The 26,543-nt window shown below is 33.3% G+C and overlaps 6 protein-coding genes across 8 annotated transcripts; 3 read left to right on the top strand and 3 right to left on the bottom strand.

Annotated features, from left to right (window-relative positions):
* The first annotated feature begins 1,033 nt into the window (after nucleotides 1-1,033).
* LOC107890547 (probable transcription factor PosF21) lies at nucleotides 1,034-5,169 on the top strand. Of its 3 annotated transcripts, none has more exons than XM_016815028.2 (5): nucleotides 1,034-2,145; nucleotides 3,275-3,407; nucleotides 3,595-3,679; nucleotides 4,301-4,689; nucleotides 4,887-5,169. In XM_016815028.2, the coding sequence occupies exons 1-4, from the start codon at nucleotides 1,487-1,489 to the stop codon at nucleotides 4,663-4,665; spliced, it is 1,242 nt and encodes a 413-aa protein (XP_016670517.2). In that variant the 5' UTR covers nucleotides 1,034-1,486; the 3' UTR covers nucleotides 4,666-4,689; nucleotides 4,887-5,169. The 3 variants fall into 3 exon arrangements, with proteins under 3 accessions (XP_016670517.2, XP_016670518.2, XP_040957219.1); XM_016815029.2 differs by having other exon boundaries at nucleotides 1,083-2,145; nucleotides 4,301-4,675; XM_041101285.1 differs by having other exon boundaries at nucleotides 1,083-2,145; nucleotides 4,301-5,169.
* A 125-nt stretch (nucleotides 5,170-5,294) lies between these two features.
* LOC107890548 (protein STRICTOSIDINE SYNTHASE-LIKE 13) lies at nucleotides 5,295-7,291 on the bottom strand. Its single transcript, XM_016815030.2, has 4 exons — nucleotides 6,691-7,291; nucleotides 6,236-6,520; nucleotides 5,972-6,139; nucleotides 5,295-5,794 (listed from the first exon to the last, which is right to left on the bottom strand). Exons 1-4 carry the CDS (start codon nucleotides 7,056-7,058, stop codon nucleotides 5,395-5,397), a joined length of 1,221 nt encoding a protein of 406 aa, XP_016670519.2. The 5' UTR covers nucleotides 7,059-7,291; the 3' UTR covers nucleotides 5,295-5,394.
* A 2,015-nt stretch (nucleotides 7,292-9,306) lies between these two features.
* Nucleotides 9,307-16,569, top strand: LOC107890545 (B-box zinc finger protein 24). Its single transcript, XM_016815027.2, has 3 exons — nucleotides 9,307-13,541; nucleotides 14,066-14,368; nucleotides 14,462-16,569. The coding sequence occupies exons 1-3, from the start codon at nucleotides 13,359-13,361 to the stop codon at nucleotides 14,690-14,692; spliced, it is 717 nt and encodes a 238-aa protein (XP_016670516.1). The 5' UTR covers nucleotides 9,307-13,358; the 3' UTR covers nucleotides 14,693-16,569.
* On the top strand, nucleotides 15,157-16,398 carry LOC107890544 (receptor-like protein kinase HSL1). The gene has a single exon (XM_016815026.2). The coding sequence runs from the start codon at nucleotides 15,157-15,159 to the stop codon at nucleotides 16,396-16,398; it is 1,242 nt and encodes a 413-aa protein (XP_016670515.1).
* An 817-nt stretch (nucleotides 16,570-17,386) lies between the features above and the next one.
* Nucleotides 17,387-20,305, bottom strand: LOC107890543 (probable fructokinase-4). The gene is made up of 4 exons (XM_016815025.2): nucleotides 19,661-20,305; nucleotides 18,698-19,030; nucleotides 17,830-17,946; nucleotides 17,387-17,742 (listed from the first exon to the last, which is right to left on the bottom strand). Exons 1-4 carry the CDS (start codon nucleotides 20,066-20,068, stop codon nucleotides 17,614-17,616), a joined length of 987 nt encoding a protein of 328 aa, XP_016670514.2. The 5' UTR covers nucleotides 20,069-20,305; the 3' UTR covers nucleotides 17,387-17,613.
* A 2,584-nt stretch (nucleotides 20,306-22,889) lies between these two features.
* On the bottom strand, nucleotides 22,890-26,285 carry LOC107890542 (uncharacterized CRM domain-containing protein At3g25440, chloroplastic). The gene is made up of 3 exons (XM_016815024.2): nucleotides 25,736-26,285; nucleotides 24,563-24,964; nucleotides 22,890-23,599 (listed from the first exon to the last, which is right to left on the bottom strand). Exons 1-3 carry the CDS (start codon nucleotides 26,135-26,137, stop codon nucleotides 23,090-23,092), a joined length of 1,314 nt encoding a protein of 437 aa, XP_016670513.1. The 5' UTR covers nucleotides 26,138-26,285; the 3' UTR covers nucleotides 22,890-23,089.
* Between the last annotated feature and the right edge of the window lie 258 nt (nucleotides 26,286-26,543).

The following is a 26,543-nucleotide window of genomic DNA, read 5'->3' as shown; positions in this document are numbered from 1 at the left end:
GCATCAGGATACCCCCGATGATCTGAAGGATGTACGCCCGAGCATATCGTTCTATTTGGACTTTAATCGAATCCTCAACCAGCTCCATGGAAATTTTTCGTATCCAAGCCATTTCGATCCAACCTCTATAAATCGTCTTTGGAGCCGTACCCAAAAGTTCACCACATATGGCTCCCCAATCAGCAGACTGAACAAACCCGGTGACTACCGACCCTTCCACGGGTAACCCCAACTGTAAATGAATGTCTTCTAGAGTGATAGTACACTCGCCACATGGAAGATGGAATGTGTGCGTCTCGGGTCTCCACCTCTCCACCAACGCGCTTATGAGTTTCGGGTCCAACTTACACCCCTTGCCTACAAGGGCCACGTGCCAAAAATCAGTTTCCTTCAAGTATGGTTCGGCCAACGGTGATGGAGGACCGGGTAAATTACGAATATGGCATTGTAAAATTCGATCTTCTGCCTATTTACGTAAAAATTATAAAAAATATTAAGTTAAAATATAACAATGAAATAAAAGAACTAAACAAGATTAAAATTTATTCTTATCATTTTCAATTGGTTGATGGAGATGTGCTTGTTATCAAGACAGATTAGAGACCTGACCATTACTAAATTATATAGAACACGAAATAATTTTTAATAAAAAATATTTCTTGAAAATATTAATAGAAAATAGAATTTAGATAGAAATAAAATTTTAGTAAAAAAATTAAGAGAGAATGTGAGAAATGTCGGGGTTTATAGTTTTTTTCTTTTTTTACCGTTGAGGGGCAACGACTAATTAAATAGCCGTTGGAAGTGATTGTTAGGGGAACATGTTGAACCGGACGCGTTTTTACTTAGTGCGTTGAGCTAGAAGCGCTTTACTGGTTAGTGAAGAAAATCACTTCCCGCTAGAAGCGTTTTTCTCAGCTTTCCGTGAAAACAACATCAACTGAAAGTGTTTTAGCAAAAACGGCCCATTACAATAAATTTTCAAAAAATCTGCCTATAGGTATTATTTTGTAATTTAGTCAAAATCCATATAATAATTCCCTTATTCTATATATATAAAAAAAAAATCTCCCTTTTATGTTCATTTTATATAAAATAGCACTGTCTCAGATTTCTCATTCTCTTTTCTCTGGAAAAACATTTCCCACCATGTGATTTCCTTGATTCGATTCTGTTCTCCTCATTCATGATGACAATGGCTTTCCCCGATTCCTCTTTTCCTTTCCTTCCCATTTCCTATTTTCCTTAGTGGGTTGTTTCCATCTTTCTCTTTTTTTTTTTAATTTGAAGATCTACTGTTAGATTTCCTTGTCCCTGAAAATCCATTCCATTTTCCCGGAAAATCTTCTTTCTTTGCTGTTGTTTTCCATTTTCTTCACCGAATTCCCAGTTTGGTTTTCCTTTCTACGTAATTACTTTGTGAAAGTCGTCTCCATTGGGTTTTCTTTATTCCTTTTCGGAATTTCAAGTTCATATTTTTCCTAAAATGGAAAAGGATAAATCTCCATGTTTACCGCCAATGTCAGGTCGAGTTCCGGGGTTTTCATCTTCCGGAAATGCTGCAAGCACTTCAAATGCGATATCTGAAACGGGAAATTTTGGTCAAACTTCGGATTCGAATAGTTTTAGTCACGATATAAGCAAAATGCCTGATAATCCACCGAAGAATTTAGGTCACCGCCGTGCCCATTCCGAAATCATAACTCTTCCTGATGATATTAACTTCGACGGTGATCTCGGCGTCGTTGGGGCAGCCGACGGGCCTTCCTATTCCGATGAAACGGAGGACGATATGTTGTCTATGTATCTCGATATCGATAAGTTCAATTCTTCTTCCGTCACCTCAATGTTTCAGGTTGGCAAGTCGTTGACAACGACTGCTCCAAATTCTGGTCCATCGGCTGCGGTGAGTATGGGAGCAGGGACGGCAACGTCCGGTGAGGAAAATGCGAGTGTTGGTGTTGGGTCTTCTGAGAAGCCTAGAATTAGGCACCAACATAGCCAGTCGATGGATGGGTCGACAAGTATTAAGCCCGAAATGCTCCTCTCTGGTTCGGATGAGGTTACGCCTGCTGATTCTAAGAAAGCAATGTCCGCTGCTAAGCTTGCTGAGCTTGCTCTTATTGATCCCAAGCGTGCTAAGAGGTATCTTGTTTTTCATTTCAATTTCTTATATTTGCTAAGTGAATGGAATTTTACTGCCATACCGGTTTCTTTTGTTATGAATTCACTTAAAAATTCGCGTTTATAAGGAAAGTTTGTGGGGTTTTGGCAATAAGTTTTAATGATGACAATGAGTTTGGTCACTATATTTTGGAACGAAAGCGTAATGTAACTCATGACTGAATGTAGAATTAATATGAATGTATTACCTGTTATTGAAGCAATTGTGCTTCATATAATGTCATTAACTTCGTAGTTGTTATTAAAGTTTGGCATTAAGTGCTTTGTCGTCTGGTTGAAACCATTTTGATAAAGATGTGGTGGCAGAGATCACAATGAGACTATATTTTAAACTGAAACCGTTTCGATAAAGATGTGGTGGCGGAGATCACTATGAGACTATGTTTTAAATTGAAACTGTTTTGATAAAGATGTGGTGGCGGAGATCACTATGAGACTATGTTTTAAATTGAAACCGTTTCGATAAATATGTGTTTTAAATTGAAACCATGTTTTAACTTGGAACCGTTTCTTTAAAGATGCGGTGGCGGAGCCGGAGATCACTATGAGTATGTTTTAAATTGAAACCGTTTCGCTAAAGATGTGGTGGCGGATATCACTATGAGACCATGTTTTAACTTGAAACCATTTCGATAAAGATGTGGTGGCGGAGATCACTATGAGACTATGTTTTAAATTGAAACCGTTTCGATAAAGATGTGTTTTAACTTGAAACCGTTTCAATAAAGATGTGGTGGCGGAGATCACTATGAGATTATGTTTTAAATTGGAACCGTTTCGATAAAGATATGGTGGCGGAGATCACTATGAGACTATGATTTAACTCGAAACCGTTTCTATAAAGATGTGTGGCGGAGATCACTATGAGACAATGTTTTAACTTGAAACTAGTGTAGTTTCATATGTTATAGTTGATATCTTTTATCTTCCTGTGTTCGTGTTTCTTGATAATTCTCCTCCTGTTCCCCTTCCGTTACTTTTCTTCCCCTCTGGTTTAAGGAACCTCTACCTTTCTATAGATTTCATCTCTTCCAGAACTGAAATGTATGTTGTTATCCTGATATGTTTTTTTGTCTTTGCTATGCAATAGGATCTGGGCGAATAGGCAGTCTGCTGCGAGGTCAAAGGAAAGAAAGATGCGGTATATAGCTGAGCTTGAACGGAAAATACAGACATTGCAAACAGAAGCAACGTCGCTTGCTGCTCAGCTGACTCTACTACAGGTATTTGCATCAGCTCTGGCCCCTCTCTTCGTGTCTTTGCTAAATGTTTTCCACATTCAAGGGTTCCATTGGTTATAAATATGTATATATATATATTCCATTGGACCTTCATTTTCTTTTCTTTTTTACTTTTATGTCTTTTTATCTAATGGTTCATTTGACTCTTCTCATGGTAACTTATGAGCAGAGAGACTCCAGTGGTATGAGTGCTGAAAATAGTGAGTTGAAACTGCGGTTACAAACAATGGAGCAACAGGTTTACTTGCAAGATTGTGAGCACCTCTCAAAATATTTTGTTCAAATACCTAAATCTTTGTCTTACTGCCTTTTCTTTCCTTATTGTTTTTGTCTATGATCCTCCTTATAAGGGAAAGGGATTTGAAAGGTTTTGCGCGTGAGAATTTAGCAGATGGGCAGTCAAAGAGAGAAAAAATAGACTGAATCCACAATACATTGGATGTGTGTTCTTTACATATACTTACCATCATAGATATTTAATAGTAATGAAGCCATATGTATGAGGGAAGAGAGGGGCTGAGAGGTCTGCTTGTTAGTCTTTCTTGATGAATCAATTCAAGTGCAGTGATGACGTATAAAGAGTATTTATTGCAAATACCCCAATACATTATTTCCCTTGGATATTCATATTATAACTGATGTTATGGTAGGTTACACCTTTTGCGGACTGCTTGTTAATATCCATTTTACACTTACAGTACCTCAGACTGTCCATGTAATGGAATGGTTCTTAAAGTAGGTTTTCTACTTTTGGGTTGCATATTAGTTGGGAATATAACGCCATTTGTTCTACTATGAGCACCTTGTTAATGTTTTGAGCTGCTCTTATTGTTGTCCATATTATGATGATTTTTTTGTCTTCTGTTATCTGATAGCATTGAACGATGCACTGAAAGAAGAAATCCAACATCTGAAGGTGCTGACTGCCCAACCTATGCCAAATGGTGGACCAATGATGAACTTTGCATCTTTTGGAGCTAGTCAGCAATACATCCCAAATAATCATGCTATGCAGGCTCTTCTAACGGCCCAGCAGTTCCAGCAACTACAGATTCAATTGCAAAAGCATCAGCATCAGTTCCCACCGCATCAACTGCATCAACTTCAGCAGCAACTTCAGCTGCAACAAGAGCTCCAACAGCAAGCAGGGGAGATGAGAGTTAGAGGATCCATGCCTTCCCCCAACCGAAGAGATGGTCCATCTTCATCAGATGTCAGCTCAACGGCATCAAATGATTGAGGAGTTAAAGGTCCGTAGGGCCAGGTATTCATGGCTCTTCACAATTGGTTCCAAATTTTGGTTAACAGTCCATTGTTAGATAGGACATTTCTTCTTTCACATCTCTTTTATCTCTCTAGGTATTTCTATATAACATTTATTTCTAGGTATATATAATCATCCAATATATCTTTTTCTGGAATTATCCGATTTTGATCTGTTACATTTGCTTTCATCGCTAGTTTGAAGGGCCGAGCTGCTGTTGAGGCGTTAGATAGGGAAGAACTTGTCGTGCGAGCTTTATTCGCTTATGATGCTTACAAAGTTCCTATATGAATTTTGCAGGGCACAATGCTTTTGTTTATGTCTAGTTTTTATGACTATTGTAGTATTGTTTAAGCTTGTCTTGTAAGTGTTTGACAACATTGTTTAGTTGCCCATCTGCCTTACCGGAGTAAAGAAAACGGGCTAGTTTGAACTTTGAACAAATTACATTGAACCCAATTCATATTTTTTTGAATCAAAGTTGATAATGTGCATCTCTAACATTAAACCAATTGATTGAAATTCATTGATCTTTAATCCGGTTTTCTTAGTATTGCTGGAAATTCATTGATAAAACTAGAGAAAAACAGGGATTAAAAAGTTCATAATCGAAGGAAAAGATGGCTATAGAACACATAGTTATAAGAGTTTAAGACAAACATAATATATAAGAGAAATGGCATGTAAAATGAGATGAAAGAGATTTTAAGGGTAAGACAAAGTCGCAATGTGATTATGAGCCACAGTTCCAATCCACAGTTTCCCTTCAACTTCTCTAACTTCACTCACCAACTTCATCACCACACCTTTTCGATCTTCAAGGACTTCGACAATTTCTCCATTTTCGTCGAAAAGCGAGATTACGGTGTACATCTTCATCCCCATAATTCTTGCTAAAATCTTCATTTTAATGGGTAATCTGAAGTATAAACTCCTCATCCATGGGTTATGAACCAGGATCTCTTGTGCTTGTGTTCTACAACAATCTATGGCTACCCAGAATTGACCTCTGTCGTTTATTCTTACGTTGTCTGGAAAACCAGGCAAATGTGCAACCAGTTCCGTTGTCCCTGCTCTTGGACCTTCAACCCAGTATTTCATTAGCCTGTCACCATGGCAAAAATCAGTATCAAAATGCATTCAATGGGTATGCAAGTAGTTTTAAGATTCAAATCTTAACATTTGCAATCTTTTCTTTATTTTAAGATTATGGTCTCATTTGTATCCAAAAAAGAAAAGAAATAAAAACTTGAAAGAGCGGAAAAATGAAAATGGGAAATGCCTGCAATTGCTAGTCTCAGTGAATAAAAGGAAACTCTGGTCCTTAGATAACTGAATTCCATTTGGAAAAGCTAAACCATCCAAAACTACATGAGTTGTCTTTGTTGGAGGATCATATCTGAGAATCCTTCCGGTCGTTTCGCCTTCTAACAATATGAAGAAATGATACCTGCTCAATAATCTTCTGTAAGTAACCCTTCATTGTATATATATATAATATGTATGCATGTGTGTATATATATGTTTAAGAATTTGGTTCACTTACACTCTATTGTACTTTCTACTAGTGTCAGTAAAAAAGATTGAACCATTTTTATGGATATCCAGATCATTAGCAAACAGTATTTGCTTCCCTTCGACATGAGTCGCTAATGGTGTGGCGAGTCCGCCTCCCGGTCCAACCACGAGCAATCCGTAATAGGCATCAGCAATGTACAAATCTCCACCGTCTTTGTTGAACCTTAGGCCTAATGGTCTACCACACCATTTCTCATGTTTCCATTGCTTTGATGTTGTTGAGTCCACACCTCTAGCACATAACTTCTCTGACCTTTATTTTTTTTATGTACATGTTCACCACAAATTAGCATTAAGGTTATATCTTATCATCTATCCGACCATATGTTGCTCAGACTCGAAAAATGAAGAATCCGAGCAACAAAGATCCGTAGATTTTCATTTCCATCAAAGTTCTAAACAAAATGATTGAAAGAAGCTCACCAGTTTGATGTAACAATGGCAAATGTCTCCCATCCGATATCCTCACCCATCCATCGAACAATACGCCCATCGGCTAATCCAGTGTAAGGTCCACGACCGAATCCATCAAACTCCAACGATTCGGGACCGAAAACTTCGTCGACAAACTCGAGTTTCCCATTTCCCAACCGGCTTTTATTGTCTCTTGGCCAACTTGCCATCACTTCCTTGTATGGTGCAATGTCATGTTTCACAGGCCTAAACTCGATCCCACCGACCGGACCGATTTCGAAAGGATCCATCAAAACGAAACCGAAAACCAACACAACGATGAACAAAACTGGGTGCTGCAAAAATGTTTCTTCTTTATGTTTGCCTTTTTGCTCCATTGATGTCTATTTTTTTTTCTGCGAAAGATCAATCAAATCTCTGGTATGATGAAATTAGTGGTTAATTTAGTGCTATTTTTTTTCATTAGACATGGGTAGGAATTCATTGGTTAAGAAGTTAGAGAACATGCAATTGATATGATAATTCAACTATATTTTGATATTATGATGAAAGCAGGTTGCTTATTGTTGGTCATGTTTGTTTTATGAGAAAGATTCATCAATGGAGCTTTTACTCATTCATTTTTTTTACACTTTGATTATTATTTACACCTGAAATTGAAACCTAATTAATTCTGGGAAATACCAAAACAATTCAATCTTTCAATTCCCTTTATTGAAAATTCTATTTGAAGTATTCATTAAAATATTTGAAAAATCACATTATCTCCTTTAGTTCACTAAATATTTTCTTGGGACTGAAATGAAAATTTATAAATTTAATCTTATTAAATAAAAAATTATATTCATGTATTTAATATTTTAATATCTTACAATAAACTTTATTAGTAATAAATCTTAGATTAAATATTTAATAATAATATTTTAAATGATAGTTTTTAATATTATTGTTTTAATTTATAATTTTAATTAAAAAAACCTATTTCAAATTTATCTTGCATGTATTTTCTAAATATAACAAAGCTTATACAAAATCCTACATATATAAAAAAATTTTTAGAATAAATACTATGATAAAATTGAAACTTCAATCAAAATACGAAAAGAAAAAAGAGGAAAATAATAGAAAATAAATATAATATGCAAACAATATACTAGTAGAGGATTAAGGGTGGGTTTGGATGGGCGATTGGGTACGGTGCGGTACGTTTAGTTTACTTTTTGTCTCACGCTACAGTATCGCTACAGTATCTAATCTTACCGCCACCGCTGTTTTTACACTGACCGCAGGTAAACTCACCGCCCATCCAAACCCACCCTAAATATGCCTATTGAAAATAAAATTAGGAAAAAAAAACTTACTTTGTACGAATCGGTTGAAATGACAATAGAGTTGGTAGCGGAAAAGAGATATTTTTTTTTTACATTTAATAGATTAACACCCTAGACCCAAAAAAAGAAGAAGTTAATATCATCTTTAGCATTTTTTTTATTTTTTTGCTTTTTATCATGGGAACCACATTGTCATGTTAATGGGAAAGTTTACATTTAATAGATTAACACCCTAGACCCAAAAAAAGAAGAAGTTAATATCATCTTTAGCATTTTTTTTTATTTTTTTGCTTTTTATCATGGGAACCACATTGTCATGTTAATGGGAAAGTTAGATTCTAAACAAAGTAAAAAAAACCTTGACATACCAATGTTAGAATTACTTTTCAACTAATTAAATTCCCAGCAAAGTTATCACTTTCCATCATAACAAACGCTATCCATAGGTGATTAATCTTTCAAATACTCTTAGGTTGATCTCTAAAAATTTATTGATTAATCTCTAAAAATTTAAGATTATGACCTTGCTTGTGTTTGATTAGGATTTTTATGTAAGATTATATTTTTTAGTGCTTTAATTATATTGATTTTGTATGAGATTTCTAGCATCTTGATTGAGAAATAATATTTAGGGGTTGATTAATACAAATCCTTGAAGAAATTAGAATTTTTATTTTTAAAATCTTGAATTTCTTAAATATTCATTAAAAATTTCGCATTGCAATTTAGAAATCTTGTTGTTATTGTAAATATTGAAAATCTTGTTGTAATAGCCCGATTTTTAGAAATGTTGAAAATAGTGGTACGAGACCACCAAATTCAGAAAATAAGCTAGTAAATTTTATTATTTAATAATTACGAGTCAAATATGATTTTTAAGAGATTTTTTGAATTAGTAATTTGTGTTTTATAAAAATTTATTAAGTCAAGGAATTGAGGAAAAGAGGTATCGAGACCTTGATGTTATAAATCGAGCTGTAAATATTTTTATAAATATTTACGGAGTGTCAATATGGTAGTGTTAAAGTTTAGTCAGAAAATTTTAACGTTTCGGCAGTCAATTAATTAAAAAGAACTAAATTGAAAAAATGCAAAACTTGCTAAAGTGATTAAATAACTTAACAATTAAATAAGAAATGACTAAAAGAGTAAATGGACCAACTTAAGTGGCAGAGACGGCATACCGTTAAAAAAATCAAAGATTTTTATGTATTTAAGGACAAAATTGGAATTACAATAAAGTTTATGTGGCCAAAATTTATTTTAAGGATTTTAAGACCATTTCTTCTTGAAATTTCGGTGAGAAACAGTCATGGAAGAGGGTTTAGAGCTGGTCTTCCATATTTTAGCTTCAAGTAAGTGTAATTCTTACTTTTTCCTTGAAATTTTTATATTTTAAACTTTTACAAGTAGGTCCAACTTAGTATTCTACTAGTTTCTCATTTTTTTGAAAGTTTAGGAAGATACCATTGATAACTTCATATTATTTTTGTTATTTGATGATGAAATTGATATGTTAATGGATGTTTAAAGGTGTTTTATTAAAGAATTTTGGATGAAAACATGTTTTAGGGATTAAGTTGAAAAGTATTGAAATTGTGGAAAAATTCTAAAATTTCATGGAATCCATGGGCTGTTATTGATATTTATGAGAATTATTATGCTTGGATCAATGATTAAATTACAAGAATTTCATTTTCCGAGCCTAGGGATGAAATTGTCATGTGTTAAAAGTTTAGGGTCAAAATGGTAATCAATATATTGCACTAAAATAGTTTTAGGCAGCAGCAGTGTACCAACTTTGAAAAATCACCAAAAATCGTGGGAATCGAATTAGAAGATGAGTAAAATATGAAATTAAAGCTTATTGAGTCTAGTTTCTCATAGAGAAACGGTGTAAGCAATGGAATTGTAAGTCATGAAATATAATAAATTTTGTGAGGCAGAGTTAGAATAATTTCAGAATCTCCTGTTCTGACTTTGGAAAATCATTAAAAATTGTAGAAAATTAATTATGGGTTAAACTTTATATTTTTAGAATTCTGAACGAGTCTATTTTCATGAGAAATAAACAGGAATACCATCCGAATTCTGTACAATGAGATAATTAATTTTTAGTGAAGAGAGGTCAGAACTGTCGAGCAGTGCAACAAGGGAAACTTTAAAGAATAAACTGTACTTATTGGCTAAGTTAAATATTCTGAAATTTTTATGGTAAAAATATATATGAATCTAGTTTTAGGTAAAATTCACGGATTTTAATTTGGAGCTCCGTAGCTCCAGAATAAAATAATTTAGTGACTCTGACTCAGATGGGCAGCTTTAAATTTACATATAAGTGAGTAATGAAATTATGTATAATGTTATTAAGCGTGTTATATACATTAAGGATGTGAAATGGAGAGGAGGATGACAATAAAATATATGAATGAATTGTGTATAAATGGTTATATGCCCGATTATAATCGGTCAATGGTAAATTGAATGGTAAATACGTATTGGTATTGAAAGAATTATTGCGGTATTGAAAAGCAATTGATCAAATGTTTAAGAAATTTAGTCATGGTATATATATGTGTGTGTGTAGTAATTTTGATATATGGATGTATTTTGGTTGTGGATTGATCATGATGATAAATGTTAGGTATACTTGGTCTATTAAGTGACATAATTGAGAAGTATGATAGGTGGGTCATTCTATGTGTGAGATGATGGTATAATTTGGCTTGGTTAAGTAAGTTAAAAGAATGATTACATCACTGAGGTTGCACTGATTAATTCGGTTTATGTGATGGAAATGTAAAGTACTTTTGTCTTTAATACGTGATGATTATTTAATGCCATGAGAATTTGTTTATTGGTGAGGTTTCAAATGTATCTATATTTTGTTATATAACTTGTTTTGTAATTTATTTGACACATGATAAAAATTAACTCGGTTACTATGCGAGGTGAATTATGATTTGGGTAGCACATCTATATTCCGCAATAATAGATAAAATATATTTATGTCATGGGTGAATGGTTAAACACTTGGGCTAGTATAAGGTGTATATTTAGTAAGGTTAGTTGGTAATGAAGTTAACCAAGGCTAGTATAAGGTGAATGGTTAAACACTTGGGCTGTCATGTTGGGCTAGTATAAGGTGTATATTATAGTAAGGCTAGTATAAGGTGAATGGTTAAACACTTGGGCTGTCATGTTGCCACTATTTTTTCATTATTATTTGGATATTGTATAAATCTTGTTTTATTGTTATTTTTGTTAATAGTTTAGAGATATTTCCTTGATAAGTTATGACTATCATAGTGTTATTTAAGTATAAATATTTTTTTGATATATTTTCAATTTGTTAGAATATATTTATTTTAATGTTTTAAGTGTATTTGATGTATTATATTTTTTTATATAAAAAGTAATATAAAAAATTTTAACACGGGCAGACTGAATCGAGCTCGAGTTTAGCATTTTTTATCTGAGTCGAGCTTAAACAAAATTTTAAAATTATATTTCAGATTGAACTTAAAATTTTACATTGACTCGATCCAAACCTAACCCAACCGGGCATGAATATGGCGCTAAGTGTATCAATTCACTTCATGAATATGGTTTCCATTTTTAAAAAATAAAAACATTTTAGTAAATTTAATAATATTATTGAAATATTATCTTATTTTATAAAATAAAAAAACATCATTATCATTAATATATTATTAAATATGCCATTAATTTCTGTATTATATGTAAAATTTATATTTAATTCTTATGCTCTAATTTGGTTTTTATTAATATTTATACCTTTGAGATAATATTTAAAAGAAATTCTCGTTATTGAGTTAAAATTTAATTTTCAAAACCTTAAATATATAAAAATAGATAATCAAATTTAAAAATAAAAATTAAATATACAACTTAAACATTAATCTACCGAAAACCCAAGGCAGTATAGAGGCTTGTCTTTCAAGACTAATTTAATGTCCTCTTTCCTATTCCATTAGAGGTGATTAAAACATGGTTTCACTAATCGAACAATTTGATAGAAAGAAGGGTAAATTACATTAAATGGCATTAAATTATTAATAAATTTTATTTAAGTCATCAAACTATTTGGGTGTTTTTTTTTAAGTTATTGAGCTATTAAGTTTTTTTCAAAAAATTCTACTAGTGAGTCTCAAGCGACTATTTGAAATCGGTACACTGAATAATACCCCATCAACAAGTAGAAAAGTATATCTTAGATCCAATTTGATTTGGCGAGTGTTGGAGATCGAAGAAGAAAGTTGTTTGGATTTTAGTTTGCAAATTCATGACGTTCAAAGTTCTATTATGAAAAGAAAACTGAACTGGAGAAGAGAAAGAGAATGAGAAATTTCGATTGGTGCAGACGTTGCGAATAGAAAATGTTATACAATAACAATTTTAACGTCCTAATGAGTTAAGTGAAAACTTTCAAATAATTCAATAACTATTTTGTAACTTTTTAAAAATAAGTAATCAAAATATAAATTTATTAATAATTTAATAACAAATTCACTCTAAAAACAAACCAAATTCGATTCATTTCACATTCTCACCGTGCACACACACACCACTAGATTTTAATCAATTTACGTAATCATGATGATCATTAAGATCTCAAACCCACCTAATCCATGGTCCGTGAAACAACTTGTACACCTTTATTGAAACATAAAATAAAACCATACCACAAAATCATACCCCCAATTAAAAATATCCAACAATAATGGGTGACCACAAAACGCGTTTTTAGTTGTTCGTATGAACACATTGCGCTATCCTTCACCACACATTCCCCATAGCCACATGCTACTATTGTTTCATTGACCCTACTCTTTGCCTTGTTGTATTCACTAAATTTCTTGTTTTTGATCCACAAAATCTCCCATACCTTATCTTCAGTTTCCTGGATTCTCCTCCTTTTTGATCCACAAAATCTCCCATACCTTATCTTCAGTTTCCTGGATTCTCCTCCAATCACTTGCTTCTCTCGTGTATCTTGTTTTGATTCTAAGCTTTGTTTGCTTACTTGTGTGTCTGTTCATCACATCATCTACATTTCCCTCCACTGTTTCTCTCTTCTATATTTTCCCAAGATTATTTTCTCTTTCCTTTTTTTCCTCCCTATTTTTTTTCTCGGGAAAAAAAGACTTTTTTTCCGGTATACCCAGATCTTGTTTAGTTCCAAGCTTTAGGTTGTCATCGTTTTCTCGAGGTTTTAAACTATGGGTATCTCTTGAATTTGTGAAGCAAAGGGAGAAATATTGGTTAAAAACTAGTAGCAGTGTATTGAATCAAGTTTTACAAAAAAAGAAGTTAAAAAGAAAGATGAAAATCCAGTGTGATGTTTGTGAGAGAGCTCCAGCAACAGTGATATGTTGTGCAGATGAGGCTGCACTTTGTGCTAAATGTGATATCGAAGTTCATGCAGCTAACAAGCTTGCTAGCAAACACCAAAGGCTTCTCCTTCAATGCCTTTCTAACAAGCTTCCTCCTTGTGATATATGTCAGGTACCTCCCCTTTTAAACCTTCACTTTTCTGGTTTAGTTTATTAAGTTTCCTTACAATTGTATAGATCTTATTGGCTTTTTTCTTTAATGTTGTTTTTTCATGGTTTGTGTACTATAATCTTATTGATCTAAGTCAGTTGTCTATTTACATGTTCTGCAATTGATCTGCTTTGTTTACATATTGACAATATTTTATCATCAATTGGCTTATATCATGTAATCTTATAATCACTGGTTTTGAAGAAGTTTTTAAAAAAAAATGATTATATTAGTACGAGATATATCTGTATTCAACACTATGTTAGGCATGATCCTTAAAAGTATATGAAAAATACTTAGAAAAAACTAAATATATTCGTATCAAATACATATTCATACCACTTGAGTGAAATTAACATAGGAATGTAAGGCAATTAATTAACAAGTGTCTTGCTTGAGTTCATTTGGCCAAATTTGGTCCGAAGCTTAAACATTTTCTCATTAAGATTTTAACATATGCTCTTATACATGTATATGATGTACAGGAAAAAGCAGCTTTCATCTTTTGTGTTGAAGACAGAGCTCTTTTCTGCCGGGATTGCGACGAACCGATCCATCCAGCCGGCAGCCTTGCTGCAAACCATCAAAGGTTCCTCGCCACCGGAATCCGAGTTGCCTTAAGTTCGAGTTGCAATAAAAACACTGAAAACAATGTGTTGGAGCCACCCAACAAGAGTGCACCTCAGACTTCAATGAAAATGCCTGCGCATCAACAACACTCGAGCTTTTCATCTCCATGGGCTGTTGATGATCTGTTAGAACTTTCAGATATTCAATCTCTAAACAAGGTGAGAAACATAAATGAGTGATTCAAAGATGTACTCAAGTTAGATATATATCCGTACCTAACAATCATACCATGTCCGATTCTCTGGTTGCAGAAAGAGCACTCTGAGCTTGGAGAGCTTGAATGGCTAGCAGACATCGGTCTTTTTGGTGATCAATTGCCACAGGAGGCTTTAGCAGCAGCTGAAGTTCCTCAACTTCCGATATCGCAATCAAGCAGTACAAACTTATACCGACCTACCAAATATTCCATGGCTCTTAAAAAGCCTAGAATCGAAACCCCGGATGAAGATGACGAGTTCTTCACAGTCCCTGATCTAGGTTGAGTTGGATAACGAGACTCGTGTGTCAGTAGTTCGACCAAACTATAGTGTTTCATATGTTGAGTACACTTATGCACGTACTCATCTTATCACGCTTTACTATGTTGCCTTTGTTTTTAAGTATCCGACATATGTTCAAACATTGATATGTTGATATAATCTTTTATATACTTTTCAAATACTTAAAAACCTATAAAAAAAAGTATTGCGTTAACCCATTTTCGATTTTCACACTAGTTTCGCATGTCCCGTTTATAAAATTTTTGTAATAACTGATAGAAAGTAGATTGAAAGGAACAAAGATGGAGTTCTCTGCCTAACTTTAAAAAACCAGTTCACTATCTTTCTACCTGATGTTAAGGGTCCCTTTGTTTATCATCTTCTTCTAATATTAACTATTTATATACCTTATCCCCACGCATACACCATTCAATTCCTCAAACCCAGTTTTCCCCCAAAGACAAGACATGGACTCCCATATCTGGTTTTCACCATCATCTTCAACCTCCATTGTTTTAGCAATGGTTTTAGCTTTAACTCTCACATTTGTTCATTCACTAACATTGAGATCAGATACTGAAGCTCTTCAAGCACTTAGGCGTTCCATTGATCCCAACATGATTCCACCATCATCATATATCAGTTCATGGGATTTCTCAGCTGATCCATGTGATAGTACTGGTGCTAAATTTCTGGGGATTTTGTGTTCAAACCCTGGGGATAATTCGACAAACCGGATCATATCGATTGAGCTCGATAGTGCTGGATATGATGGTTTTTTGACACACAATATAGGGAACCTTACTGAGTTAACCTCGCTTGATCTTAGTAGGAACCAGTTTAGAGGGCCATTACCAGATACCTTAAAAAATCTCAAGAAACTAACCCAGATTTCTCTTTCAGGGAATTTCTTCACAGGTGGCATTGCTGGATGGATCAATGGATTGAGGAACGTTGAATCGATTGACTTATCGGAAAACCTCCTTTCTGGTCCGATACCACCGAGGATTTCCGAGTTAAGAAGGTTAACGGACATAAGTTTCTCCAACAATGAATTCTCAGGGAGAATTCCCGACATTAATGGATTATGGAAATTGCAGACATTAGACCTTGGATCCAACATGTTTGTTGGGAACTTACCAAAGCTTCCTACAAAACTAAGATCATTAACATTGTCGCATAATCAACTTTCAGGACATATTACATCGCTGGGGTCACTTAAAGAGTTAAGATACATTGATTTAAGTGATAACAAGTTTACAGGTTCTATTACTAGATCGATTCTGTCATTGCCCGAGTTGAATCAACTCAATGTTTCCTTCAATCAACTCGCTTCCATCGAGGTGAACACTCATCTCGGGAGCGGTTCGCCGCTCCAAGTGTTGAATGCACAAAGGAACCGTTTGCAAGGTCATTTGCCGGTGAGTTTGGTGAACTTTGAGAACTTGCAGGAGATCAATTTAGCATACAATGGATTGACGGGTCGGGTACCGGTGGCGTACGGACAGCGATTGGGGAGACCGTGGAAAAGCTTGTTTTTGGATGATAACTTCTTGTCGGGTCGGATTCCACGGCAGTTCAATAGTAGTGCCCTTAGGATAAGCGGTAGCCTTGCGAATAATTGCTTGAGTTGCCCGGTGACGATCCCGATTTGCGGCGGTGGGCAGAGGCCGGCTTCAGCTTGCATTGGTGAGATTGGTAACCACTGATTAAAACGGTGACCAAAGGATTTGAAATAAATTGGGCAAAAAGAACGTAAATTTAATTTCTCTTTCTCTATAGTTTTAGATCTTACAATTTGTTTACACTGCAATCATTCAAAGAAAAAAAAACTATTGTTGAACTTTTTCAGTCAATAAAATTCGTTTTTTTAAATGAAATGATAAACATGAAAATCACTTGAAATTAATAATAGGATCATCCAAGAATGTCAGAAATGTACTTTGCAGGCCAGAATTATGTTTGTCTGTGCTTCATGCCTCATGGTATATAGACGGTTAAACCTACGTGCACTCGCATTGTTTCAGAAAAAAATACATTTCCAAAAAAACCTAAACCATTTAATTCCTTTTAGTTTTGAAATTGAATAACTAAAGGGGTTTAATTTTATTTTTTTATCAATTTTACATAAATTTGATTGATATATTAATAAATTTAATTATTTAATTTATAAATTTTATCAACTTCATCATGATTTAATAAATTTAACCCACAATATTTTTACAAATTAAAATTAATTTTGTTGAATTTTTTAGAATTAAAACTAAATTAATAAAATAGGTAAATATAGAGGGCTAAAATTATTATTATACCAACCAAAATTATGCACAACAAATTAAAAATATTAATATCGTGATTTTTTATTTTCAAAATTAAGAAAGGGACTGGAGAGAATATTTTGTTTCCCACATAAAATTAAATTTATTTTAAGGGAGAAGTTGAATTTAGTTTTACAAATTTTACATGTTTTAGTGTAAAAAAATATGTTGCGAATATAACAACGGTTGAAATGACATAAAAAGAATCAGAGTTTAGATTTTGAGATGTGGTGATGGTAAAGCCGTTATGTATCAAATATTTGCATTTGCTTTTGTAATATTTGAATAAAATTTCATCAACCTATTTTAAAATCAAAATTCGTTTATCAAAATACGCACAATGTTCAAATTTACTTCGATGTTCAGTTTAAACTTTAAATGATGACAGAACAAGCTCGATAATCACATTGCAAAATTATAAAAGAGGGAAAAGAATTTCCTACACGCTTAAAACCACAAAGCCTTTTCCATCATTACAACACAAGCAATCGGGTGTGGGGGGAACAAAGGTCGCATATCAAAGGGGAATAAATTGAGAATTCTTTGAAATGAAAGGATAATCACGGGAGGCAAAACAACGTGCAAATTATTCAAGTTGCTTAAAATCTAAGCTCCATTGATTAAGGCAAGGGCATCGGCCACGGTTGGTAGTGCAGGGATTGCTCCCTTTTTGGTCGTCGTGATGGCTCCACATGCATTTGCAAATTTCAACACTTCCCTTAATTTTGCTTCATCCTGTAGTATTTCAGGAAAAACCACCCATTTTTAGAACAAATTTTAATCAAAATTGCATATATAGACGAAGATGTAGATGTGGTTTACCTCAAGAATGGTTGGGTTTTCAACAATCTTGCATAGCAATGCACCAACAAAGGAGTCACCGGCGCCAGTTGTGTCCACGGTATTGACATGGAAAGCATCGACTGCCCCACGGAAATTCTGACATTTTGAAAGAAACAAGAAATGTCGCATTAATCATTATCGATTCTATCAAGATCTGATATATACACTAAATGTCATTTAATCGTGCCCAAAGTTTAAAATATAAAACATTGTTTTTGTTTATTATATTTTCATACCTAAAAAATATCGAAATATGACATTGGTGGACCCATTTTTTTCTGAATTAGATATACCCAAATGCACACAGAATTTTAGTTCAGGTTGAAGAAACCACCTACCACCAACCCTGTATAATAATAATTAACCAAAGAAAAACCCTCCAAGTTGCAGAATAGGGACCCAAAGCTTTAGTTTATGAATTGTTTTTAGCCTTTGGCATTACTCAATGGACATCAATTCCAATGGAGTGGAGCAAAAATATATAGTTTTTACAATATAAGATTACATAATTCTATCAATTAATATGTGCTAATTTAGTATTTTTAACTTTTACCAATTAGAACTCTTTAAGCATATATATATAATCAGCAATTCCAGCACAAGCAATTCAAACCTAAAAAAATCTCAACCAAAAAGCCAATTATCAACCAGCAAAAATTAAATGCATCACCCACACTGACAACTAAAAGTCAAATTTTAAGTTACTATACTCAGATATAAAACGCATCTAATAAATGTATCTGATAATTTTTATAAGTTTTTTCATATAATCTTTTATCTGAGTTAGATAAGATAAAGATTGTCCAATAAGAATACCCAGAGACTGATGGGCTGAATTTAAGCATACCTTGGTGTAGTATCGGCTACCCTTTTCACCAAGGGTGACCAAGAGCAGTGTAAAGTTGGGTCGCCAAAGTTTCATGGCAGTTTCGTCGTCGACTTTGTTGCTACCGGTGAGGAACTCGAGCTCGACATCACTAACCTTGACAATATCTGCCTTATCCCAAATGGACAAAATCTGTTTCCTAGCCTCATCAGCTGAAGGCCAAAGTGGCAAGCGAAGGTTTGGATCATATGAGAGCAATGCACCAGCTCCTTTGGCTACTTCCATTGCCTTTAAATGAGCTGATCTGCATGGCTCCACGATCAAACTTATTGATCCATAGTGAAATACCTTGGACTGCAAGCAAAAAAAAATTAAAATTAATTTAAAATTTCCCTAAATAATATCCCACCAAGCAGTAAAATACATTAAACTCTTAAAAGAATAAGACAGATTTAAAACTTAGACAGAAATCTCTGACATAGAGAATAAAAAAGATATGAAAAATAAAATCTGCAACACAAATAATTAGAAAGATATGCAAAATAAAATAAAAAAATTGGAATTACAAATTAAGGAACAACTAAATCTACACTATAATTACAACACTTCACACGCCGAAGTCGATAGTCAAACTAGAATAATTGTTTGTTTTTTATTTCCCACATTCGGCCATTCCATCAACGGCAGGTGACGATATCAAAGCCAGAATTTTGAGAAAATTGATCGAGAAAAAAACAGACAAATATTTCAGAGCTTAGATACTGTGCGTGGGTCCTCTAAAGAACAGATGGATCTTTTAATACTGAAAGGCAACGCTCACGCTCTGGCGCGTGAGAACCACCGCTCCTTTTCATTCAAGCTATTGCTTTCAAGTCAACATTAAAGAAAGAAGAGAAAACGCAGAAACAACAAAATAAAAGAGATCAAAGAAAAGCAATTAACAGATTTGTTAAGTTGAAGGAAGACTATAATAAGATCACTTACAGATCTGATAAGATCAACGTTCAACTCCTCCGGCTTCAACAGCATGTCGGCGCTAGGATTCCTATAGAACATGAACTCACGCTCTCCGTCGGCGCGTAACGTAACGAAGGCAAGAGCAGTTCTAGCGCCTTGGTCAAACAAGATCCCGTCACCGGAGACACTGTTTTGCTTGAGAATATCGGCCAGCATATGACCGAACTCGTCGTCCCCAAGTTTTCCGACAAATGACGCTTTGCCTCCGAGTCTAGCAACAGCAATGGCCACGTTAGCCGGAGCACCGCCAGGGGCTTTGAGGAAGCCGGGAGCTTCGGCTAGAGAAACACCGGAGACAGTGGGGACAAAATCGATCAGCATCTCACCGAAGCTGACGATCAAGCTCTTGTCAGAAACAACGCCATTTGCTGCCATATTGACGAGAAAGAGAGATTTTGATTCTGAAACAGAGGAGTGAAGAAGGAGAAAATAGTATAAGAGAGGGAGTAACAGAAGGCGAGAAAGGGGTGCTTATAAAGGGAAAATAATAGAGAAAAAAACCGGAATTTTGATTTTTTATTAATTTTACAATTAAATTTAAGATTTTGTTTGCATATGTTTTAATTCCGGTTTTTCAGACCGATCTAATAGGAAAGGTGGGATCATTTAAATTGTTTTTTTTATGTCTGTTTTTCAAATTTATCCAAAACTCCATATCCTTTTTAATTTTTTTAAAAATATAAATTTAGGTAAAAATATTATAAAATGGTGATTGGAGTTTGACATTCAAATTCATAATACAATTTGTGTATACAAAAATAATATTTGTTTTGCTAGATTCAACATATTATTAGAATTGTTTAGGTGAATCATTTTAATTTAGGCTTAATCAAAATTTTAGTGATCATTTATATAAAAATTATCTGATTGCGCTTATAATGGGCAGTAATTCCATCCATACACAGATCTAAACAATATAATTACATCATTTGCAAGGGAAATTTGATGAAAGATTGAAGATGGTAATGGCAAAATAAAAGAGTGAGAGGTCCTATTTGGGGATAAAATTAATGTTTAGTATTCATAGTTGATTCGGAATGCTCGTTATCGTCCATGTCTATTGGCTACTCAATAATGGAGAAGGACGACATGCTGGTTAAGTTATGTAGAAATTTTCCTTGTAATGAAACAAATCATTTCCGTGCCACATAAGCTTTTTAGGCTTAAGGAGTCTGAACTTGTGTAGACATTATGCTTACTAGAATCGAAATTCTCTAGAACTTTTCACGGACTTTATTTGAATATTGATCCATTTTTACAAAGAATTAATAATAATGTCAAATATATATTTATTTTTATGGAGCAACATTGTTTTTTTTCTCTTCTCTAAAATGTTGATCTTTTCATCAATTAACATTAAGAGAGTGATAAATAAGTTACTTAGTAACATGAAGCACTGAATTGAAACGTGAAAAACCTCAATTCCAGCCCATAATTTTCTTTTTCCTAATTTTGAGTGAGAAGGAAGAAATATTAATAATAATCACATCATGTGATTCACATGGGATGCTTTCCTTTTATTTTATAGGAATACTGTACTAGTATATGAAATCTTGAAAACAACTTTATAATATCTAAAATTTTTATTCCTTATTTAGATTTTTATGTTATACTACCTTTTTATATTTTAAAAATTAAAAATAAAACATAGTTGAAACTCATGCCTTGTTTAGGGCCATTTCGCGAGATCTCATGCGTAGAGCCAATTATTTGATAAAAATATATAATAATACATATATTTTTATTTTAGTCAAACCAAAGTAATAAAAAAGCAGTACATAAAAATATTTTATGTTGATTAAACTGTACTGAATTAGAATTTGTATATTTGTTCATTCTCACCTTTTTTTTTAAATTATTGTGAAAAATGAGAAAAAAATAGAGGAAATATAAAAATATATAGTGAAAATGATGTAAGAAAATCATGAATTTAATGAAAATTGTAATGCAAATTAATTTAGATATCAACTAAAATACATGGAAAAAATTGAAAAAGATAATTATTGAAAAGGCAAGATATGTACCCATATAACAAGGGGATATTTTGTAAAGTTTTGAATGAGACATAAAGTCATCTCATATATAGATATATATAAAAAGACTAAAACTTTATTAGAAAATTACCGAAGAGATAAAAAAGGAAAATTTATTTTTTTATGGAATTATAAATTTTTTCGGTAGAATTTTTTTCATTTTATAACCTGATTGATAAAAACCCTAATTTTCTTTGTAAATTTTAATTTTGTTACATTCATTTGCAATAGTTGAAGTTTCAATGTCTCCTACCAGCAAGCAACAACCATTTGCTTAGGTTAATATAAATTATTTCTATGATTATTTGTTTTTCTATTTGAAATATATTGAGTTTAAAATGAATTATTTTTAGTTCAAATAGATTGAATTCGATTTAGAATATTAAATATTTTATTAAAATAACATAGAAAAATAAAATTTTAAATTTTTTTCTTAAATCTATGCCTAACTCAATTCAATCCATACATTTCTGTTGAGATATATCTTTTTTACAGTTACCAAATTACTATTAATCAATTATAATCTCTACTTTTAATAAATCAATTACAACATTAAAATATGTAAGATATTTCAAAACAAATCAATTATAATATTAAATTATGCAAGATTTCTCAAAAATATAATAATATGTACAGATAATATAAATTAGGGTTCTACCTAATTGAAGATAATTTGTTTTTATTTTAAATCTATCCTAAAATCATATGATAATATTTTAATTTAATTATGAAATTAGAAAGAAAGGTCGAAAAAAATAAAAGGATTTTGGATAATGAAAGGTATAAATTGTGAGTTAAGTTTCATTTAAGTTGGGGATTGGGACTCCTTATCCTACCTTTAAGGGAAAGATTGGTTTTAGGTATACACTTTAATTCATCCACTTTTCTCTTATGAGGTCCAACTAATCATATTCTCTCTTTTTGTGTTATATATATTCCTGTGAATAGTTTTCTTTGTCATTATTGATTATTTTACTCCGGTGATAATTAAATTTTTTACTTTTCAAAGTATAATATTATCTCATGTAAATTTGTTTAAAAATTAAATTATTTACGTTGATTGAGTTTTAGCTTGATTGACATAACTCATAAGTGCAGAAAACGTAAGCTTGATATTTAAGAGTTGGAAAGAAACTATAAGTAGTTTTAGATATTATATCAAAGATAAAAACTTTAATGAGATTAATGTTCAAAAAATTCTTGTTCTTTCCTGTTAGCATGTAACATCTCACATATTGTTAATTCTTACAAATCGAACATTGTAAATTAAACATAAACTCAAACCATCAAAATAACATGAATAGAATGGATAAAGACCTTGGTTAGATCACCTTTATACTAAAAAAAAAGTTATTTACTCAGGTTAAGAATTCAATTGTTTAGAATCATATCTTTGGGAAACATTGAATGAACCCAATTCTGTATACGAACTTCCTTCACCATCTTCATCACAACAAGAATCACTTAAAGACCAGTCCTCCTCCTCGTCACTCTCATGCAACCCAGATGTGATTCCCTCACTTTCTTCATCAAAACATGAAACTTCCTTTTCGGAATCTGATCCTCTCATCGGCAAGTCCTCACCTTTTAAGTCATCTTCAGTTTCTGATAGTTCTTCATCTATGGGATCTACTTTTTTCGCTGAAATACCTGAAGAAAAGCGCGTCGGACTCAAATCATGACTATCTTTTTCAAGTGTTTCTGTTTCCTTGTCTTCCCTTGTTGGACTATCCAAGATTGAGATCGGATTACGGTTATTTGGATCACCATAGAGTGCGACATGTCTGTAATACAACTCCAGTTCCTTCTCTGCAATAGCGATGAAGCGTCTCACTGAATCGAGTGATTGCTCGTATTTTGATTTTTCAAGCGCCTGCAAAGAAGAGACAACAATGATTTAGTTGACAACTGTTATATACACCTCAATAAGAATATTCATGAAACCCGAAAACGAGATGATCATTATTAGCTGCCAGAGGACGAACTACCAAATGAAATCTTCCCCCTCCCTCCCATTCTCAAACAAAGCAAGAAAAAGATTAGACAAATGACAATAATATGATACGACTGAGAAATAAATAAAACGAATGGTAAACAGTATCAGCAACCTATCAAGAAGATGAAAGCCACTGACATCTTTAAGATGATTGAAACCTGTCATTGCATCTTACAAACGATTGGAAAATACTGTGAATTCAAAGGGCTAAAGAGAAGAAAAAATCTTGAAAATGAATGAAGATTGTTCCATATTTTAATCTTAAGCACCATGACCACTGTGCAAACAGAACAAATTGTGGACCAGTTTCCTATCTTACTCAGATTCGAGTATGAATGTAAGATTCCGATACTGGTATTTTAATTTTTTTCCAAGGCTTTCATGCACTTGGAGGGTTTATGGAGGATCATATCCCCATAACCATAAAAAGGAAATGGGAATTAGAACAAAACATACACACACACATAATGGCAATGCTATCATTTCGTTGAAACCTACATCACCATAAATGTGATTATAAAAATGATGCTATGCCAGACACCAAACCAAAATGATGGTTGTGCATGTGAACATGGGAGGGAAACATGATTAAATCAGAAATCGAAAAGTCTATTCACTTTAAATACTGCTAAAGAGGACTATTTCCAGTTTGCCCTTACCAAGAGTCCAATTTGCTGGAACTATAACCAAATAATGACCTTTGTCTATGAGGATACGAAGTATTGGACAAGTGGAAGGTTCCTTGTTAAATTAATCAGAACTTACAAATTCGCAAATTGTTTAGATATGTGTGCATCTCCAAAAGAAGATATAGGTAGGTACTTGAGAAGCAAAACTCACCCTTTTCTTGGACAATGTATCTACTGGAGACATAACTTCAGGCTGCACATAGTTTTTCCCTCGATAGAATACTATAGTATCGTCACCAATAATCTGAACTGGGATTCCACCACTCAGTCTGGCAATTTCGTCTGCATAGTCGTGTACTTGGCCAGGCTTACAAGGTTTACAAATGACCTTAACAGTTTCATGTTTCTTCCAATGCATATGCATATTTAGAATAACCCCACCAAATATTCCTCTTCTCCCAATTGGCACATAGTTGGACCTCTTCTGAGCCATTTTTTTCATATAGAACCGTTCTTCACCTGTCAGCTCATGTGGTTTCACCACAGGTCCCTGAACTTTGGAAACTTCATAGCGCTTAAGTCTTTCAAGAAGTAACCCTTCCTTTATTTTGGCCTTGACAAAATATCATAGAGACCGAAAACCATAAATTAAAGGTTTATAAGCATGGGAAACTAAGAAAAGAAAGAAGACAATAAATAATAAAGAGCAAATCCTGAAACATAAACTGAGTTAACCAGTTTTCACATAACAGATTCTAACAAATGCAGCAGAATGACATCAATGAAGTTCGGGAATGTGTGTTAGATACGGGTATATATTAGACATGGGTATGTTCAAAATTTTCTAATTTTTGGAAGATCTTAAAAGGTTAAATCAAACAGAATGGTACTAATACCTTCAGTGCCGGTAAAAGGAACGGTACATCCGCCAGTTCGGTACTGAGTACAATTATATTAAATAAGTTCTCAATATTTTAGGAGGATCTTAAATGATTATAACCCTATACCCGTGTTTGAATATGAACCGGGAAAGGGTGTCAAACACGAAGACTTCAATAAAAAATGGATCCAACAACAAAGATAATGCCAACATTCCAATGCAACAAATCATACTAAATAAGGTTTATACCTTACATTAACAGCAAAAAATGCATGCTTTAATATCAAGCATTCATGATATAAACCTCCTTTTGCAAATTATTATCAAATTGTGCATTACTTGAAAACATAAAGATGAACCATCACAAACTAACTGAAACATCCATTATACCAATGCCATCTATACATGTTATCATTAATCTACTATTATCATAAGCTTAACCAGTTGCTATAAAATTAAGATACAAAATCAAGGAAAAGAAAACAATGGAAACTATTGATTTACCTTGTCAAGCTTGTACTTAATTCTCTCCTCTGCATTAGCAAACTTCTTCTTCGGCTTCCTAGTGAGACCAAGACGACGTGGGTCTCTCCTATTGGCAGCTTTTCTCTTCTCTTTCTCTCTTTTCTTCAGCAACTTGAACCTCTTCTTAGTCTTCCATTTCTCCTTCTTTGGAGGGTCAAATTGATGGGTTTCAAGCTTGGGTTTCCCTTGTGATATCACCAGGTTCACGGTTCCATGGCTCAAATGCCTCGAAACCCACGGAAGAGTTGTCGGGTTCGGTAGAACTAAGAGTTTCGATGGACTAAAAATTGTTGCTTGGGAGCTGAGGGAGAAGGAATGGTGAAGAATTGAATCGGAAAGTCGAGAAGCTCTGCGTAGGCTACGAAATAGCGCTGTCGCCATTACAGCAATTACATGGAAAACAGAGAGAGGCAAAGATCGATAATTTCTTGATAAATCATAAACCCCAAATCAAAGTGCTTAAACCCCAGAAAGCGTATGGCGGATTGGGATTATGCATTTGGCAGTACAACCCGACCCGGCTAAACATAAATGGTGCGCCCGGCTTCAAAATTATTCATAGATTTTTATTGCTATTGAAATTTTAAATTTTAAATTTGATTTAATCATATTTATTTAAAGATATAAAGATATTAATTATTTTTATATTTAATAAATATAAATATTTTTGCATGCAACATATAAATATAAAATGATTTTATATTAATAATTATGTTAATAATTTATGAGAATTAAATCAAATCAAAATTTTATGTATAAAATAGCATAAAATCAAAGTTAATATATA

This window comes from Gossypium hirsutum, chromosome D09 (genome assembly GCF_007990345.1).
Source record: "Gossypium hirsutum isolate 1008001.06 chromosome D09, Gossypium_hirsutum_v2.1, whole genome shotgun sequence".
In the NCBI taxonomy this organism is placed as follows: Eukaryota; Viridiplantae; Streptophyta; class Magnoliopsida; order Malvales; family Malvaceae; genus Gossypium; species Gossypium hirsutum.
This window is presented reverse-complemented; position numbering and strand designations above follow the sequence as displayed.